An 18,800-nucleotide genomic window follows, 5' to 3' on the forward strand; every position below is an offset into this window, starting at 1 on the left:
ATATAATTATGTCTAAAATGGACATATTTCACGTATAATTTTACGATTATATGTATAATTATACAATTATTTATAATTTATATAAAAAATTTTTTCCCGGGCTCTTACATACACATTTTCTCTCTTTCTCTCTCTCTCGTTTTGATTATATTTATTAATTTTAAGCCTATAAAACCGATTTGTATATGCTTAATCCTTTTTAGCAATTCTCATTTCAGAAACAGCAAATCTATATAGATGCCGATTCATTATGTCAGAATCAAATATATTTGCTTAAAGTGCGTATTTGATAAAAATTTGAAACTATCCTCTTTATGTGTGCAACAAGTATAAAAAGTGTTCGACTAATTAACAATATCAATCGCGTGTGGCTGCGCGCGATTAATTACATGTCAAAATGAACTAATTGCGAAGTGAAACGTGATGAATTTCAAATTGACCGATTCAAATGTTTGTTGATTCTACGCGTGTATTTAACAGACTGTTTTTGACGAAGGATCAAGATAAAAATAAGTATGCACGCTTATAGAGATTCGCACGTTTATAAGTACATACATGTACACTGAAAAAAATATACTTTTACATTACATGAACAAATTATTTGTTCAAAACTGGAAAAATTACTTTGTAATCATTCTATTTTCTTTCCATATTTTTTAAAGTGAAAATACATATTAATGTAAAAATATATGTATAAAATTACTATTTTTATGCAAAAAGTTACTTGTAATTTTAAATTTTGTATTTTTACTTTATGAGAACTTTATTTTATATGTATTTATCCATTTTATTCATAACATTATTTAAAGCATTTATATATTACTAGCGTTTCCTATATACGTGTAATTCCACGTCCATGGAATATTTTTAATCTTGAAAATATATAAGAGTATATTTCATATAAAATTACATATAATCTTTAATCTTCCATATGAGTAGCAATATTGCATGATTATCCTGTGTTGAAAAAAAACCCAGCATAATCATGTAATTTTAGACAAACATTTTTTTCAGTGTACATAGATAAGTAAATTCTCTCTCTCTCTCTCTCTCTCTCTCTCTCTCTCTCTCTCTCTCTCTCTCTCTCTCTTGTTCTAATTATATTTACAGTATATATGGTCTACAACTTCTTTCTCTATTGATAATAATAGGTCTCATCCGTTGCAATCTCAATAGCTTCAAACTTTTCGATGCACGAATCATGTCAGAATCAAATATATTTGCTTAAAGTGTATTTAATAAAAATTTGAAACTGTTCTCTTGTTTTATGTGTGCGACGAGCGTGAAAAGTGCTCGACAAATTAACAATATCAATCGCGGGTTTCTTCGATTAATCACATGTCAAAGCGAATTAATCGCGAAATGAGACGTGACGAATTTTAAATTGACTGATTCGTTTGTCACTCGATTATACGCGTGTGTGTCATAAACTGTTGTTAAAAAAAAATCTTTTTGAAGAAGAAACGCGTCGGAGCGTGTCGCTCATTTCGATATATCGCAAAAAACAAAAATATATATAATATTTGTTTAAAGTATATTTGTTAAGAATTTTAAAAAATTTTTTATATAATTTATTTTATTTTATTTGCGCTATATTTTCTCTAAAATAACAATTCTACACGGAATGTCTCTCTTGTCAACAAGTTTTGTTACACAGAATAAGAAACAATCAAATTAACTATTGATATATATCAAGTTTAAACGTATTCACTCAAATATATTCAAGTCTAACTAATTAACAATATCAATCGCGTATCGTATCGTAATTAATCACGAGTCAAAAGAAAATTAATCATGATGAATTTCGATCGATTTCGATGTCTTTCGATTGTATTCGCGTATCAAACTGACTACTCTCAAGAAAGGATCTTTTGACCGTGATATAAGTAAATATTATCATATAAATAAATAAATAAATATATATATATATATATATATATAGAGAGAGAGAGAGAGAGAGAGAGAAAATGGTATTGTCATTGTATACTTGTACAAAAAATAGAAAAATTATTTTAACCGATTACAAAGAAGAAAGCAATATATCATTTTTCTCTCTTCGATTCGACACCTTTTTTCATTCTCTCTTTTATGCTGATACTATTCATTTATTCGTCATTTTCCCTTATAATTTCTTCTGCTAGGATTTCTCACTCTCCTCCCACGTCTTCAAATATATCTTGTGCTGTATTATGTTGGGATTAAATATAATTGTCCAAAGTATTTGAAAATGTTATATATAAACGCATTTAAAAAATCTTTGAATTATTAATAATATTAATTACGTGTGCATTCAAAATGCGACGCAATGAAAAATCTTTCAAAGGAAATTAAGTTACACGTACACACATGCAAACGTCATTATATTCGCGCGTTTATATATACGTATATATTTAAAAAATTTCTCTCTCTCTCTCTCTCTCTCTTTATCTCTTATTTTAATTATATTTACGTAAAATAAATAATTACTCAAAATAACGAATGCAGATTTTCTCTCTTCCCAAAACTTGCAAACGTTCTTTTGCGCCAAAAAAGAAACCATTGAATGAAAGTGTGTCAAAAGAAAGCATATTTGTTTACACGTGTAAAAAGTGTTTGACTAATTAACAGTATCAATCACGCGTGCGTGAAAATGAACTGATCGTGAAACGAGACGTGAATTTCGACCGATTTCGATATCTCTTTGTATTCGCGCGTGTAACTGACTTTTTTTCGAGGCATGATTTTTTGTCTAAATTCCAATATAAAGAAATATACACACATACAGAGAGAGAAAGAGAGAAAGAGGTGGAGTTCATTATTGTGTACACAGAGAAAATTTTCTCTTAGAGTTTACCCTAAAAATCATGGTAATCGTGAGACAATATGATATTTATTAAAAGAATTTTATGAGTTTTTCTGATTAATATTTACCACAATAAAAGTATTAATATCTACCACAATAATATATACTCGATTAATTTTACTATGTACATGTAATAGTAAAATTTATTATGTATCTATTAATATTTTTTATGGTGGTAAATATTAATCGGAGAAACTCCTATAAAATTCTTCCAACAGCATATTATCCTATCTCTCTATATATAAATATTTTATTATTTAAAAAAATAATTAATTATTAATTATATAAATAATTTATAATAAATTTAAAATAATTATTAAATAAATTATAATTAATTATAATTATCATGATTTTCAGGGTAAATTCTAAAAGAAAATTCTCTCCGTGTGCATACATATGTACATAGAAAAGCAATTACAACTATAATTATAAAATAGAAAACGATATATCGTCCTTCTCTTCCATCCTCTCTCTGTCTTTCACTCTTTCATTCTGATTATATTATTACATTAATGAAGTTTTTTGTGCCATCGTCAGTCGCATATTCATCTGAGAATTTTTAATAACTATATTATTATTCCGTATTATGTCAGAATTAAATATATTTGTCCAAAGTACTTGAAAATGTCTTACGTAACGCGCGTACAAAATCTTTGACTAATTAATTACGTATTAAAATGAACTCCTATTATATATTATTGCAAAATCCTATAATATATATATATAGCATTTGCTTTCTTTTTTAATAAAAGCATTACAATTTATTTGCATATTTAATATAAAAAAATAAAAATTTTAAAAATGACAAAAAATAAATTTTAAAAAATTAAGAAACAAAAATTAAAAGACAAAAATTATGCTCCCTTCTGGAAAAAATCTTACAGACGTCCATGCTGATCGTATCTTGCCCTAGCATTCGAAGATAAATTGAAGAGTTTGCATTTCGACGGATGTATGCGAAAACGATCTCTATTTTTACACGGAAAAGAGCAAAGAATAATTTCAAGTGTCTCTCGAAATGTTTCCCAAATATTTGGAAAATTAAGAAAATTTATAGAGAAAGAAATAAACTTTTATATTTTTTTGCAAAATTTACTTTTCAAGAAAATCACATTTAAATTATTATTATTTATTGTGAAATGCACACACAGTAAATGTCAGTTTAAACAAATAAGATTTTCTCTATCTCTTTCTTCCTCTTTTCTTTTTTTGATCATGGTTTTACCTGACTGTAATAAAAACATAATAAGGAGTTTGCGTTTCAGATTTTATGTGCGTATCCGTTTAGATGTGTAGGCGTATAAGAAATAACTAATAATAAATATGCGTCGTTTATTTTTATCTAACGATAAAATAAACGCAGAACTAATGAATCATAAATTTTGATTAATTCGATTTCCGATCGAGAGATAATTTTACACCGTGTTCGCGAAATAAATTATTATTTATACACAGGAATTGTTAATTATATATATATGTATATATATATAAGCATTAGAGATTCTGAGCATTAATATTATATATCGATCCTTTTCGATTTAAGGAGCATTTGAGTGATTTTATTGGACGAGTGACGCGTCCACGTGAATTTCACTTTGATATTTCTTAATTTTTTTCTTATTATATCCGGATATTCTGAAAGCAACGCCATTCTGAAAAACTCGTATTTCTATATTGTCGAGAAAGATCCGACAACGACCTTCACTCCCACGCGAGAGCTGCGAATAATAACTCACGGAATATCTCTTCCTCCGAAGGACGAGAATACTGAAAAAAAGTCTCCGAGTATCGAAATATAAATTTTATGAAGAGAGACGAGTTGTAAAAAAATAAAATTTTAATCTTTTTTTGAACGATTTTTTCTCTAACATAAAATTAATTCATATTTTTTAAGTTATGGAATAATGAATAATAAATGTCAATGTTGATGACAGATTTTCTTCCTTCCTTCCTCCCTCTCTCTCTCTCTCTCTCTTTCTTTCATCCCTCTTTATTTAGTCACTTAGATAATTAAAGAGATTTCCCTGTTTTTGAAAATGCTCGTTTTATATTATACGAATTAAACTTTCCATAAATTTAATTTTCCTCTTATTTATAGCGCAAATGACAAAAAAAAGAACGTTCCTTTTCCTTTGTGAAAATACAATTTGCTCAGCTTTAGTCGCAATTTAGCTCACGATGAATAGTTGCATTTCGCTGCAAACGACTGTATAAACGGTTAATATATATTTTGCCGCAAATCACAAAGGCGTTTCAATATTTAGCTTACAAGTTCAATATTTACGGGCTTACTTAACATTCTCGGATGAAAAAAAACGAGTTTGCGCAAATTAAGCCGCAGAATAGCAAATAGGTAACGAAATCTCATGCCCGTTTAATTTCAACGAAACTTTCAGTGTCGATAATTAAAAAGTTTTCACAGATAGTATTTCTCTAGATAGATACAATTTCAAAGTCAAAGAATTCGTAGGTATTTGGACATTCTGTGCAGAATAATACTGCGAAAGAGAAAAAAGAATTTAATTAATCACGAAGCCACAGGGGTTTCCCAGGATTAAATTCCAGTAAAAGAAAGAAATCGACTAAAAATCGTAGAATCTTTTAAAAAAGTTTAATCAAATGAAATAAATTTTATATCACGCGATAACATAAAAAGAGAAATATATATATTAATAAAAACGATTAGAGTCAAACGATTGAAAAAAATTCAATTTTTTAAACGGTTGACATATATAAATGTAATTCCAATTCCTTCGAATTCCACCTTTTAATTTATCTCTCTAATATTTTAATTCCCTAAGTAAAATTTCTTTTAATTTTCATTTTTAAATTTCTCTTCTTCAGAGACACGGGATAATAAATAAAAAGACGAAGAGAAAAAGGGAAATTTAAAGGTTTGAAAGAAACTCTTTAGGGAGGATTTAAAGACTTAAAATTTTCAATTCTCAGAGATCAAGCAATTTTCAAGAATTTTTTTCTCATCGTCACAATAAAAATTTTCATGCGACACAATGATGACATTTAAAGCCAACATAATTTTGGCGAATCTCTCAGCGAGCTCCCTCATATCACACATATACAGGGTGTCCCAGAATTATCGGACACCCTGTTAATAAGAAAATTCCTCAGGTTATTTGGAGACGATTTTTCCTCAGCAAAAATGTCGAAAAAGGTCATCATTTCTTTTTGCATGTTCTCAATTTTTGCCATCATGAATCTTTGTAACTAAGCCTGAAATTAAAATTCTACTAAAGTAAACTCTGCCTGAAATTTAATAATCGAAGAACGTGATTTTGTTAACATTTTATTTCCACAAGCTTTAGTTTGTGAAAAATTTTTGCCGAGGAAAAATCTCCAAATAACCCGAGGAATTTCCCTATTAACAGGGTGTCCGTAATTTTGGGACACCCCGTATATCCACGCACGCCGAGATATACTCGCGAATATCATACCGCGGGAATATCCCATTGACACGAACGAGCATAGAGATTGTTTTCGCGATATTACACCTTTTGCCTTCCCGTTTATCCTTCCGGCGCGACGACGCGGCTTGATTTGACTCGACGTGAACTTTCGCTCGGCAGATATAACAAACGGACGAGGTCGACGCTGATCCACTGAGGGACCCTCGCTTCCTGGTGACCTCAGCCATGTTCGCCAAGTCCAGAGGCAGCAGTACGACGCCCTGCGATCTGCTCCCGGACCCGATACGCAACACCTACGAGATCGGGAAGCAGTCAGCCACGGCTGGACCGGAAAATGTCTGGCGCATCTACGACGGCTACCGGAAGAAGGACCGAATGGTATGTAATTCATTGTTCAAAACAATTGTTTGGATTTTTTTTTCGAGCAGGAGATACAAAATATAAATCAATCTTCAAATTAATATCGTAACATTTATTGAACGTTTCGTGATTTTACTTATGTATGTAATTAATTATTAATAAATAATTGGTAAACGTTTGGGCCTTTTTTCGAGCAGGAGATACAGAACAATTATAAATCGACATCAATCTTCAAATTAATCGTCACATTTATTGAAAGCGGAACGTTTCGTGCTTTTACTTATGTATGTAATTAATTATTAAAAACAATTGGTAAATGTTTGGGCCTTTTTTCGAGCAGGAGATATAAAGTAATTAAATCGACATTAATCTTCAAATTAATCGTGACATTTAGTGAAAGCGGAACGTTTCATGCTTTTACTTAAGCTTTCCTCAGCCGCAGAAATTAATGACGCTGTATGTTTAACGCAAACTTCTCATCTTTGTAGTAAGAATAAATATATATAATGTCAAACGGTAAAAAATAAAATGAAATTATGATGTACATGTCAAAAATTGTAGTATAACACACAACATGTTTTCTTAATATTAATTGCTGTGTTATGGAACAAATAATGACAGAAGGAAGGCTTAAGTAAAAACACGAAACGTTCTGCTTTCAATTATTGTTATGATTAATTTGAAGATTGATGTCGGTTTAATTATTTTGTATCTCCTGCTCGAAAAAAGGCCCAAACATTTATCAATTGTTTTTAATTCTATTATCGAGCTTCTTATTCTAATTGCAATTAATTATGTTTATATTTGGCGTGTTCGCGAAGGAGTCGATATTTTTTTTCCTCGTCTCCTAACATCCAGTGTTGTGCTTAGATGATTTTAAAATTAGCTAAAAATGAGATAAAAATATTATAAGTAAATTTATCTTTGATAAATGAAGATGATTTTTTTAAATATATCTAGATAAAAGATATAATTATAATTATGGCGATTCATCTAGATAATTCTTTAGATAATATTTTTAAAGACTGCTTTATATAAACACAGTTATTAAAAAAATGTAAATTATAAAAAGGATATAAAAATATATGTATTCATATTTTTATTTATAAATGTTTATCGCTTATTGCTTAAATTCTACTATTTAAGTATTTTTATGTGCTATAATTCTATAGCAAAATTATCTGAAAATTATTCTAGATTAATTTAGTAAAGATAATACTTTTTTCATCTAAGATGCAGATATAGATAATATTGTATATATTTTTATATAAAGATAAGATGACACCAAGGTTTCGTCTAGATGATCATCTATATAATTTTATTTGGATAACAGCAAACATTGCAAATTGACGAGCTGTATCATTTCTTTCAGGAATTTATCTTCGGAATTGAAACGCGAGAATCGATCCGAAACAAGTTGGCGGATAACGAAATCCGTCTCATCGTTCTCGCGCCTCAACCTTATTTGATCGCTTTCGGAATCGATTTCTCGAATTGGATTACTTACTAATCCGCGATCCAATCGTCCCCTTGTCTCTTTCTATCTCTCTTTCTCTCTCTCTCTAGCCTGATGTCATCATTAGAAGGAAGGAAGATTGAATCGCGCGATTAAGGTGTTATAATGACAGACACATCTCGAAAGAGATCTCGGTCCTTAATTTAGATAATTAAACTCTATTGCATTTGTTGCTGTTGCCTTACATTAAACAAAAATATTTCTAATTCGGAGAAAGCATTAAAAAAAAAAAAAAATCATTTCTAATTTGGAGAAAGCTTTGATTTGCAATGGAAAAATACATACTTCTTAAAATTACTCAGAGAGAATTTTCTTTTAGAATTTATCCTGAAAATCATGGTAATAATGGGACAATATGGTAAGCGTTTCTCTGATTAATATTTATCGCAATAAAAAATATTAATATCTACAACAATAAAATATAAAATGTGTTTGATTAATTTTACTATGTTCATATATTAATATTTTCTGTGATAAATATTAATCAGAGAAATTTTTAGAAAATTGTTCCAATATACTATATTGTTCCACGATTATCATAATTTTCAGGATAAATTCTAAGAAAAAATTCTCTGCGTGTATATATTTCATAAAATATATAATTATAAATAAATATAAATATGTATAATATTAAATATACAAATAAATATAAATATATATATTTCATAAAATTCAACTTTATATAAAACTAATAAATAAATATATATTATTCATCCGAATATAATTTCACAAATCTTTATGCTCTCTAATGCTCTGAAAATAGCTTTCAATATAAGAATACATATCGGAAAATACTGAACGCCATTCTACTGTCAAAACGAAACTTTTCAATGAACATTTTATTTCCAGAGAAAGAAAGAGAAAGAGAGAGAGAGAGAGAGAGAGAGAAAGGAAGAAAAAGAAAGAGAAAACGAGCGAAAAGGATTTATATATTTTACTCTGAATAAATCTTTCACTTTTCTCTCGATTTACGATAAAACTACAATAACACATTCCATATTTCGCTCGAATTCACTTCCTGCGATTGGAAACAATTCAGACGAAGGATAAAAAAATATCGAATTCTTTGCGAACGCCAAATATAATTACATATCCAGTGATTGGCTGTTATCTAAATAAAATTATATAGATGATCATGTAGATGAAACTTTCGCGTCATTTTATCTTTATATGGATAATAAAAATATGTATTATCTATATCTGCATCTTAAATAAAAGAAACTATTATCTTTTATTAAATTATCTAGAATAATTTTCAGATAAAAATATTTAAATAGTTAAGCAATAAGACATAAAAATTCATAAATAAAAATATGAATACATATAATTTTATATCCCTTTTATAATTTACATTTTTTTAATAACTGTGTTTATATAAGCAGTCTTCAAAAATATTGTTTAAAAAATTATCTAGATGAATCGCCATAATTATAATTATATTTTTTATCTACATGGAGAGAATTTTCTCTTAGAATTTACCCTGAAAATCATATGTTAATTGTGGGTCAATACGATATTGGAAAAATTTTATAAGAATTTCTCTGATTAATATTTACCACAATAAAAATATTAATACGCACATAGTAAATTTTACTATGTATTAATTATAATTAGTATATTATAATTAATACATAGTAAAACTATAAGTAATATTAATTAAAGAAATTTTTATAAAATTCTTCCAATACCATATTGTCCCACGATATCCCATGATTTTTAGGGTAAATTTTAAGAGAAAATTCTCTCACAATCAGTGTAGATATATTTAAAACAAAATTATCTAATCTAAGACAAATAATTTATATATTTTTTCTCATCTTTATCTAGTTAATTTTTCAATCATCTAAACACAGACACTCAGACACTCTCAATTCGCTTGCAGGAGGTCTCGATCTTCCTGTTCGACAAACGCTCCGTGGAGAAGCTGCACAAGCCGAAACGCAGGGAAACGGTCACGGACATTTTGCGAGCTGGCGCGACTCAGATGGAACGATATTCGCATCCGAAGCTCCTGCAGGTACGTAAATATATACGTATATGTATACGCGTGTGCATTAAATAGGCCAAGGTGAAGTGCGAGAAGTTTCTCTCCCTCCTCCAGAATGGGTGGCCATATTCCGTCATCCCCTTTTCCGTCCGTATCTTCTACATTTCACAAGTCGACTAAATCGAACTAAAATAATTTCGTCGATAGAGAGAGAGAACTCTTGGCCTTTATACAAGTTTATTTTCCAATTTGCTCGAAACTTCTCTGATGTATGCAAGATAATTGATATAAGTATCGTCGCAATAAGCTAATTATATATATATTTTTTTCTTTTTAATTCGCATTTGTTTGTCTTGAAAGTCGTCTCGAGATGCAGATATACAAAAATATGCAGATATGAGAAAATTTATTTATTTATTAGGTAAATTTATTTTGATTAAAGAAGCGATAGAGAGTCATTTTCTTCCTAAAATAGGAAATTATATTTAAAACATGATATACGTATTGCAAAAATATGCCGTATGAGAAAATTTATTTATTTATTTATTTATTAGATAAATTAATTTTCCGTCCGTATCTTCTACATTTCACAAGTCGACTAAATCGAACTAAAATAATTTCGTCGATAGAGAGAGAGAGAGAGAGAGAACTCTTGGCCTTTATACAAGTTTATTTTCCAATTTGCTCGAAACTTCTCTGATGTATGCAAGATAATTGATATAAGTATCGTCGCAATAAGCTAATTATATATATATTTTTTTCTTTTTAATTCGCATTTGTTCGTCTTGAAAGTCGTCTCGAGATGTAGATATACAAAAATATGCCGTATGAGAAAATTTATTTATTTATTAGGTAAATTTATTTTGATTAAAGAAGCGATAGAGAGTCATTTTCTTCCTAAAATAGGAAATTATATTTAAAACATGATATACGTATTGCAAAAATATGCCGTATGAGAAAATTTATTTATTTATTTATTTATTAGATAAATTAATTTTCCGTCCGTATCTTCTACATTTCACAAGTCGACTAAATCGAACTAAAATAATTTCGTCGATAGAGAAAGAGAGAGAGAACTCTTGGCCTTTATACAAGTTTATTTTCCAATTTTCTTGAAACTTCTCTGATGTATGCAAGATAATTGATATAAGTATCGTCGCAATAAGCTAATTATATATATATTTTTTTCTTTTTAATTCGCATTTGTTCGTCTTGAAAGTCGTCTCGAGATGCAGATATACAAAAATATGCCGTATGAGAAAATTTATTTATTTATTAGGTAAATTTATTTTGATTAAAGGAGCGATAGAGAGGCATTTTCTTCCTAAAATAGGAAATTATATTTAAAACATGATATACGTATTGCAAAAATATGCCGTATGAGAAAATTTATTTATTGATTTATTTATTAGATAAATTAATTTTGATTAAAGAAGCGATAGAGACGACGAGAGGCATGTTCTTTCTGAAATGGAAAATTATATTTAAAACACAATACGTATTGCAAATATACCCACACATAGTGAAATGTAATTGGAAACAGGATTATTTGGAAACGAAATGGATGGCAACGAATTTGGTCAATTTATTCGGGACGTTTCCGCTCGGAACGCTCAAATATTCGTCCGTGATTATTTTTCACGAGCCATACACATATAAAATATATATATATATATATATATGATGTAGGCGTACAAAGTGGAGGAGTGCGCGGACACGTTAGCCTTCGCCTCGGAACCGGTCCTGGCCAGCCTAGCGAACGTCCTGGCGTACAAGGAACAACTGGCAAACACCCTCGCGGCGCAGTCCTCGGGACCGCTGGGGAAGCAGAATCATCCCCCGACCACGAGCCACCATCGTTCGACCTTCGTGAAGGAGTACGAGCTGCTCGAGCTGGAGATCAAGTACGGCCTTTTGCAGGTGATAACAAGATCTCCCGATAGAAAGTCGCATTCTTCTTTTTTCCAATAAAATTGCTCCTATACACATGTATCCTTGGGATATATTTCATTGTTTTCTCTTCGCGAAAAATTGTAGAATCTAAGTGCACGTGGGAATGAATATTTATACGTTATTTTATAAAAAGCCGCAACTGTGTGTTATATTAAAAAAATTTGAATTGATATTTTATTTGAAAAATGAATTATTATTTTGAAGAATTTTATTGCCTTTTTTATCAATATAAAATATATAATATTTTTTAATTAATGGTTCGTCAAAACAAGATAAAAATTCTGTACCTATACAATTGTTCTATTTTATCAAAATGAATTATTTTCTCATGGCAAAAATAACGTGATAAATAGTAGCGATGAATATTTAAAAAAAATCTTTGTATTATATTATTCAAAAAGAAATTAATCGTCTTAGTATAACATCGTAATGATTTTTCAGAAATACAAATTACGTAAGAAAAGCCAAATTTCCGTTTAAAAGAAGGAATGTCATCGGATGTCCGCCATAGAAATTGCGCAACGCGCTTCAATTCTCTTTCTTACGCCTCAAGTATTCCCGATAAATCAATTTTCGTGAATTTCTCTCGTTTGTCTCCATTTTCACGATGAAAAGAAAACGAACGATAATTATACTTTTCGCGGCTCCACAAATACAGGGTCACCCGATAATGGGATTCGTCCATTAGCAGTTAAGTTGTCGTAAGCGTGTAAAACGAGATCGGGGTGAACGAAAAAAAAATCGACGTAGCGTATTTTTAAGCTTTTCTCTCTTCACCTATATCGTTTCACAATATTGAAATATTTTTTCTCCTTTCTCGCTTTCTTTTCTCCAATACAATAATATTTAATACGATCTATATATATATATATATGTATACATTCACGAGCTTTCGATAGAAGTTATACATGTTTCTAAAACTACATGCCAAATATTTTAATGGCGTATTTTAGGGATCAAAATAAGAAAAAAAGTTCCTATAAACATGAGTCCAAAAATGATTTTTCTCCGAGTTACAGACCCTAAATTGGGAGAAAAAAAGGGAATTATAGACTTTTTCATAGATCATTGAAATTTTATACAGCGTAATAATTAATACTTTATGTGGTTTCGACAATTTTATTGGAGAGGAATTTTCGTTTTTGGCCCCATGTTTATAGAAACTTTTCTTCTTAATTTGACCCTTAGAATACGCTCTTAAAATTTCTGACATTTTAGAAACACGTTGTACATTGTTACCACGACAGCAAATGTATCCGTAAATTATAACGTGAAATTAGATGTCGAATCGTGTGAAATTTCGCGTGCAAACAATCGATTTTCGCTATTCGGAGCGGAAATTACACGCGATCGATCTCATTGCACTGAATAAAAGAGGTAGAGAGAGAGAGACCCACATACACATACACACACGAGTACGCATGTACGACCATGACATTGTGCGTAAGCAGGAGACGCGATATAACGGGGTCGTGTTGTGGAAAATTAAGTCGAATCCGGAGACGCATGCGTATGCGCTGGAAAAAAAAGAGAGAGAGAGAGAGAGAAAGAGGGTGAACCGAGCGAATTTTCTCAAAAACGAGTTCCCGGTTGTAACCGCGAGAAATCAACTCCATCACGGTGTCGCAGCAGCCCTCTCTCGCATAATAGAATGTATTACGAAGCGTAATAGAATACTTGATGCCCTTAAATTCCCTTCAAACTGCGACTGAAACTTGCAATCGCGGTCTAACGACCCGCGGATCCCGCAATCATATCTTTGGGCGAAAAGTAAATAAACGAGACGCGAATAAGCTGAACGTGGATGAAATGCCGCGGAAAAGTAATATCGAAATTTTTCCGGACAGAAATAACGCGTTAACATTATTACGCGGAGAGAATTTTCTCTTTGAATTTACCGCGAAAATTCATGGTAATCGTGGGACAATATAAATATTAATAGGACAATCAAAAGTATATTAATATGCACATGGTAAAATTTATGGAACATATGTTATATCTTATATCTCGTGTGGTAGATATTAATATATCAATATAAAAATATTAATTTTACTATGTTATGTACATGTTAATATTTTTTTATTGTGGCAAATATTAATCAGAGAAACTCTTAAAATTCTTTCAATTCAATATTGTCTCACAATTATGATAAATTAAGAGAAAATTAAATAGGGATTGTTAGTTTCATCCCCTTATAATATACAGAAAGGTACAAACAATACTAATATATCCTTTTTATTAGTGGAAAATATCCAATATGGCATTAGAAGAATTTTGTAAGAGTTTCTCTGATTAATATCACAATAAAAATGTGTAGTAAATATTAATCAGAGAAATTATTAGAAAACTTTTTTAATACCATATATTGTCCCACAATTTCTATAATTTTTTCAGGGTAAATTCCAAAAGAAAATTCTCTTTATAATAAAAATATATATATGTGAGAGAAAAATAATGTAATGGTTCATATACATTTCAGTGTGACGATCTATATAGACATTTTTTTATTGTTATATTTTCTTTCTGCAGATCACAGAGGCCCTCTTATTTCTTCACGGCAACTGTAAATTTCTTCATAGAAACGTTTGCCCGACAAGCATCATCATCACGAAGAGAGGCACGTGGAAGTTATCGGGATTCGAGTTTCTCGGTGAGTCTCGTTATCCCTCGTATCAAAGATAAATTCCTTCATCAAAGTTTCGTTACTTTTTGTCAGTAATTTTCCATCAAAATAAAGAGCATATGTCGTATTGCTTTTTCCTTTAATTGTCAAATATTAAATTTGACGGAACGAGATTTGTTAAAATACAGGTTGTATATAAATAAGTGCGAAAAATTTTAGGAGCAAATTTCACACAAATTAAAAAAATGAAACTTGATGGATACTTTTCACTAAAAAATAAAAAGAATATTTATTCATATTTTTTTGATCTTCCTATATCTTCATAAGGGGTTGAAACTAACAACCCCTATTTCACTTTTTTAATTTTCTTATTTTTAGAGTATATATGTTAATATAAGCAATCTCCCTTGATTTTCAACAAAAAATCATCTGCTAAAATTTTTCGCATTTATTTAAATACATCCTGCACGTAGTGGCAAATATTGACATTATCTAAAAAAAGGAGAATTTTGTGGGTATAAATTTAAAATAAATTTGAGCGCATGAATATTAAAAAAAAAGAAAGTAAATGATATCGGGCAAATTGCGATGACATCAGGCAGTCTGTTAGTTCAGAATGCGTTTTTCGTGTTGTTAGAGGCGGCCAAGGAGATACCAATAACCGTGCAATCGTGGACGAAGCACATGCCTAAAATGACTCAGCCCAATCTCGATTACATAGGTGAGCTGCCCAGAATGTCGTGTTAACATATGACGTTGACATATACGCCCCCGTTGACGTACACGTGCCGAGCGAGAGAGAGAGAGAGAGAGAGAGAGAGAGAGCTGTTTCCGGTTTACACATAGGAAAAGCGGCGTTTCGAGTCACTCAACTTTATACCTAGTGAAATCAATCGAGTTTGTATTTCGTTGTCGCTCAACGCGATTAAATGCATTCTCGAGCCTTCTCGCTCTCTCGAAACCCGAGTAATTGATTTTCTTCGTAAATAGAAAATGGCTCTTCTATAAATAGCAAAACCCTGAATATTGCGTCCTTATAAATAGACATTCTTTTTGCCTCTCTTAAATAAATGGAATTTAAAAGATCTTTATGCAACAGCGAGAAAGATAAAAAACGCGAAACGCGTTTAATATCAAACGCGGTTATTTGCATCCCCCTCTTTCCCTTTTCCCACCCCGATTTCACCCCTGTTTGCGCGCGCGATATCCTCGTGTGTTAGATGAAGCAATCTCGGTATTACACAATTGTATTTAACGCGATGAATGCGCGATGAAAGCAGAAATCTAATTATACAGCCGTTACAATAACGTAACGATTCGATATCGCGTTTTGTAATTCGATTGAACTGAACCCCGAGCTCTCGATGAATACATTCCTATATCGAACGTTCGTATATATTATATATGTATATGTATGGATCGGAGATATTAGGAATGACTAATATACCGAAGATTATATGACGAACGCCGTACAAAATTCATGATTGTTGGCATGTGTTAGAGCGTCAGATGCTGTTATATTATGTAACGACATTTTTTGTCAACGAACATAACACCTTTGTTAAAAAATTATTTCTTTTTACTTAACATAATCACAATGTGTACTTTTTTAAAAAACAAATCGATATCTGTATCGATATTGTTTTTAAAAAAGTACACATTGTGATTATGTTAAGTAAAAAGAAATAATTTTTTAACAAAGGTGTTATGTTCGTTGACAAAAAATGTCGTTACATAATATAACAGCATCTGACGCTCTAACACATGCCAACAATCATGAATTTTGTACGGCGTTCGTCATATAATCTTATAATTGTTGTATTTATTTATGATGTCGAAATGACTAAATTAATTTTTTAACATATTATTAAGATATTGAGAAAGACTGTCGTACAGTCGAAACGTTTATCGTAACTTTTGTATAGTATGACGTAAATTAATAAATAAAAATTTTTCAATTATTAGCATATAAGCTCGTTAAGTTGGCCTTTTAAAATTTAAACGATTTAACATTTACGATTTATTAACAACAATTCAAGTACGTTTTTTTTTTTTTTTGTATTATACGATCAGTGTTTGCTGTTATCTAAATAAAATTATATAGATGGTCATCTGAAATTTTGACGTTATTTTATCTTTATATGGATAATAAAAATATATATATTATCTATATATGCATTTTAGATGAATATAAAAGTGTTATCTTTATTAAATTATCTAGAATAAAATATTCAGCTAATTTGTGCCTTAGAGTCATAGCACATAAAAATACTCAAGTAATAAAACTTAAGCAGTAAGCGATAAAAACTTACAAATAAAAGTATAGATTTTTATAGCCTTTTAATCATTTCAGTTTTTTGTAACGATTTTAAAAATATTATCTGGAATAAGTTACTTAGAATAAATCGCTATACAATTTTATCTTTTTTATTTATAGATATATTTAAATTCAAAATTACCTTTATCTTATCTAAAACGAATTTACATATCGTATTTTCATCTGATCTTTATCTAGATAATTTTAAAATCATCTAAGCACAACACGCGATATTGATAGACAACGATACGTAAAACGATAAAAAAATATCGTCATAATTTCTGTGGAAAATAAAAGAAAATTATCGACACGTGGATCTGGAAGCAGCAAGTCTCTAATAAATTGTGCCGAGTGAAGGACAATTTATATCATCGGACACACGATAATATTAAAGGGAAAAGGAAGGAAGATGGAGCAGTTAGAGGGGAGATTGGCCATGAAAGCAAATCGAATTCCCTGCTGGCTCCTGGCGTTTATATATATATATATATACACATATACATAAAAAGAAGAGGCGCTTGTTTGCGTATACGCGAGAGAAATGAGCTCGGCGGCATTAATAGGATCGGATTTATGCGGGAAAACTCTATTATCTCCGAAACTTCAGTGACAAACTCGACTCGCGTCGCTTTGCATCCCCCTACTTTTTGTCTGGATCGAGGCGAAAATTACTGATGGTAGCAGCTCTCTCTCTCTCTCTCTCTTCTCATTTGCAATGCTAATTTATGTTCTGTCGTCGCGACTGGACGTCATGTTCTGAAATGCAACACGTTGCAGCGCCGGAGGTGCAGCAGAAGAAGCTCGCGAGCTTTTCCAGCGACATGTACAGCCTAGGTATGACGATATGCGCGATCTACAATCAGGGCCGACCTCTGATACAGGCGAATCACAGCTGCTCGGATTATCTCAAGCAACTCGAGACCGTAAGTTAATCTCGGTCCGCCCGGAGAGACGGAAAAAAAAGAATGATTCCCTTAGGAATGTCAGAGAAGAGAGGATCTCGCGGATATTCTTTGAATGCATTTAACTCTCGGGATATGGAGAGATATTTTTCCCTTCTTCGAAAGAGTCTCTATTTCGCGCGCTCTCTCTCTCTCTCTCTGATTTTTGCACAAGTAAATTTTAATCTTTAGTATACATATTTTTTTTTTCATAGCCATGAGCATCGCTTGCAAATTCTATCGCGCAGCTGCGATCGAATCATAGCTGGCTGATCTAATTGGGAAGGTTAAAAAAAGCGCGTCTATGCAATTTATTTGCTGAAATTCTCTTTGCGAGATATACACCTATTTATTTATATAAAAAAAAAGTATTGATTTTATTCTATTCCGGTAGCTTCAAATTGCGTTTGTTTTTCGTTAGAATGGCGAGACGTAGTAGTGCGTCATTCGTTGCTACGCTCTATTCGTTTGAATTCACGATTTTATTCAACATTTCAATGGTCAAAAGGGTATAGCTGCAATTTTCCCAAAAAAAAAAAAAAAATATATATTCACGATGTGAAGAATATTTCGAGAGTCCTCTCCGCTCTGTATTATCGCACAGTTAATCCTTCTGCCATCCCGTAAATTAATATGCAATAATTATGCAGAACACACACATACATACACAATATAATCCCATAATATACACACACACATTTCAATAACATTTTAAATTCATGCAATAAATTAAATTGACATTTGCTAATTGCATAAACTGAATAAATAAATTTTTAATTGAAAAAAATTATGAAATAAATAAAATCGATTGGGTTGACAATTGAATAAATAAATAT

At 30.6% G+C, this 18,800-nt stretch overlaps 1 protein-coding gene across 2 annotated transcripts in view; it reads left to right on the forward strand.

Moving 5' to 3' along the window:
* Window positions 1-18,800, forward strand: part of bma (SCY1-like protein bma) — a 39,512-nt gene that overhangs the window by 8,888 nt on the left and 11,824 nt on the right. For both annotated transcript variants that reach the window (XM_085487708.1, XM_029317006.2), the window contains exons 2-7: window positions 6,427-6,645; window positions 10,026-10,160; window positions 11,820-12,050; window positions 14,613-14,733; window positions 15,344-15,427; window positions 17,801-17,946. In XM_085487708.1, the coding sequence (XP_085343834.1) occupies window positions 6,493-6,645; window positions 10,026-10,160; window positions 11,820-12,050; window positions 14,613-14,733; window positions 15,344-15,427; window positions 17,801-17,946 (870 nt within the window). In that variant the 5' untranslated portion in view covers window positions 6,427-6,492. The remainder of the gene's footprint in view (window positions 1-6,426; window positions 6,646-10,025; window positions 10,161-11,819; window positions 12,051-14,612; window positions 14,734-15,343; window positions 15,428-17,800; window positions 17,947-18,800) is intronic.

The sequence above is a fragment of the Nylanderia fulva genome, unplaced genomic scaffold, assembly GCF_048542155.1.
Source record: "Nylanderia fulva isolate GAGA-0341 unplaced genomic scaffold, ASM4854215v1 Scaffold6, whole genome shotgun sequence".
Lineage (NCBI taxonomy): Eukaryota > Metazoa > Arthropoda > Insecta > Hymenoptera > Formicidae > Nylanderia > Nylanderia fulva.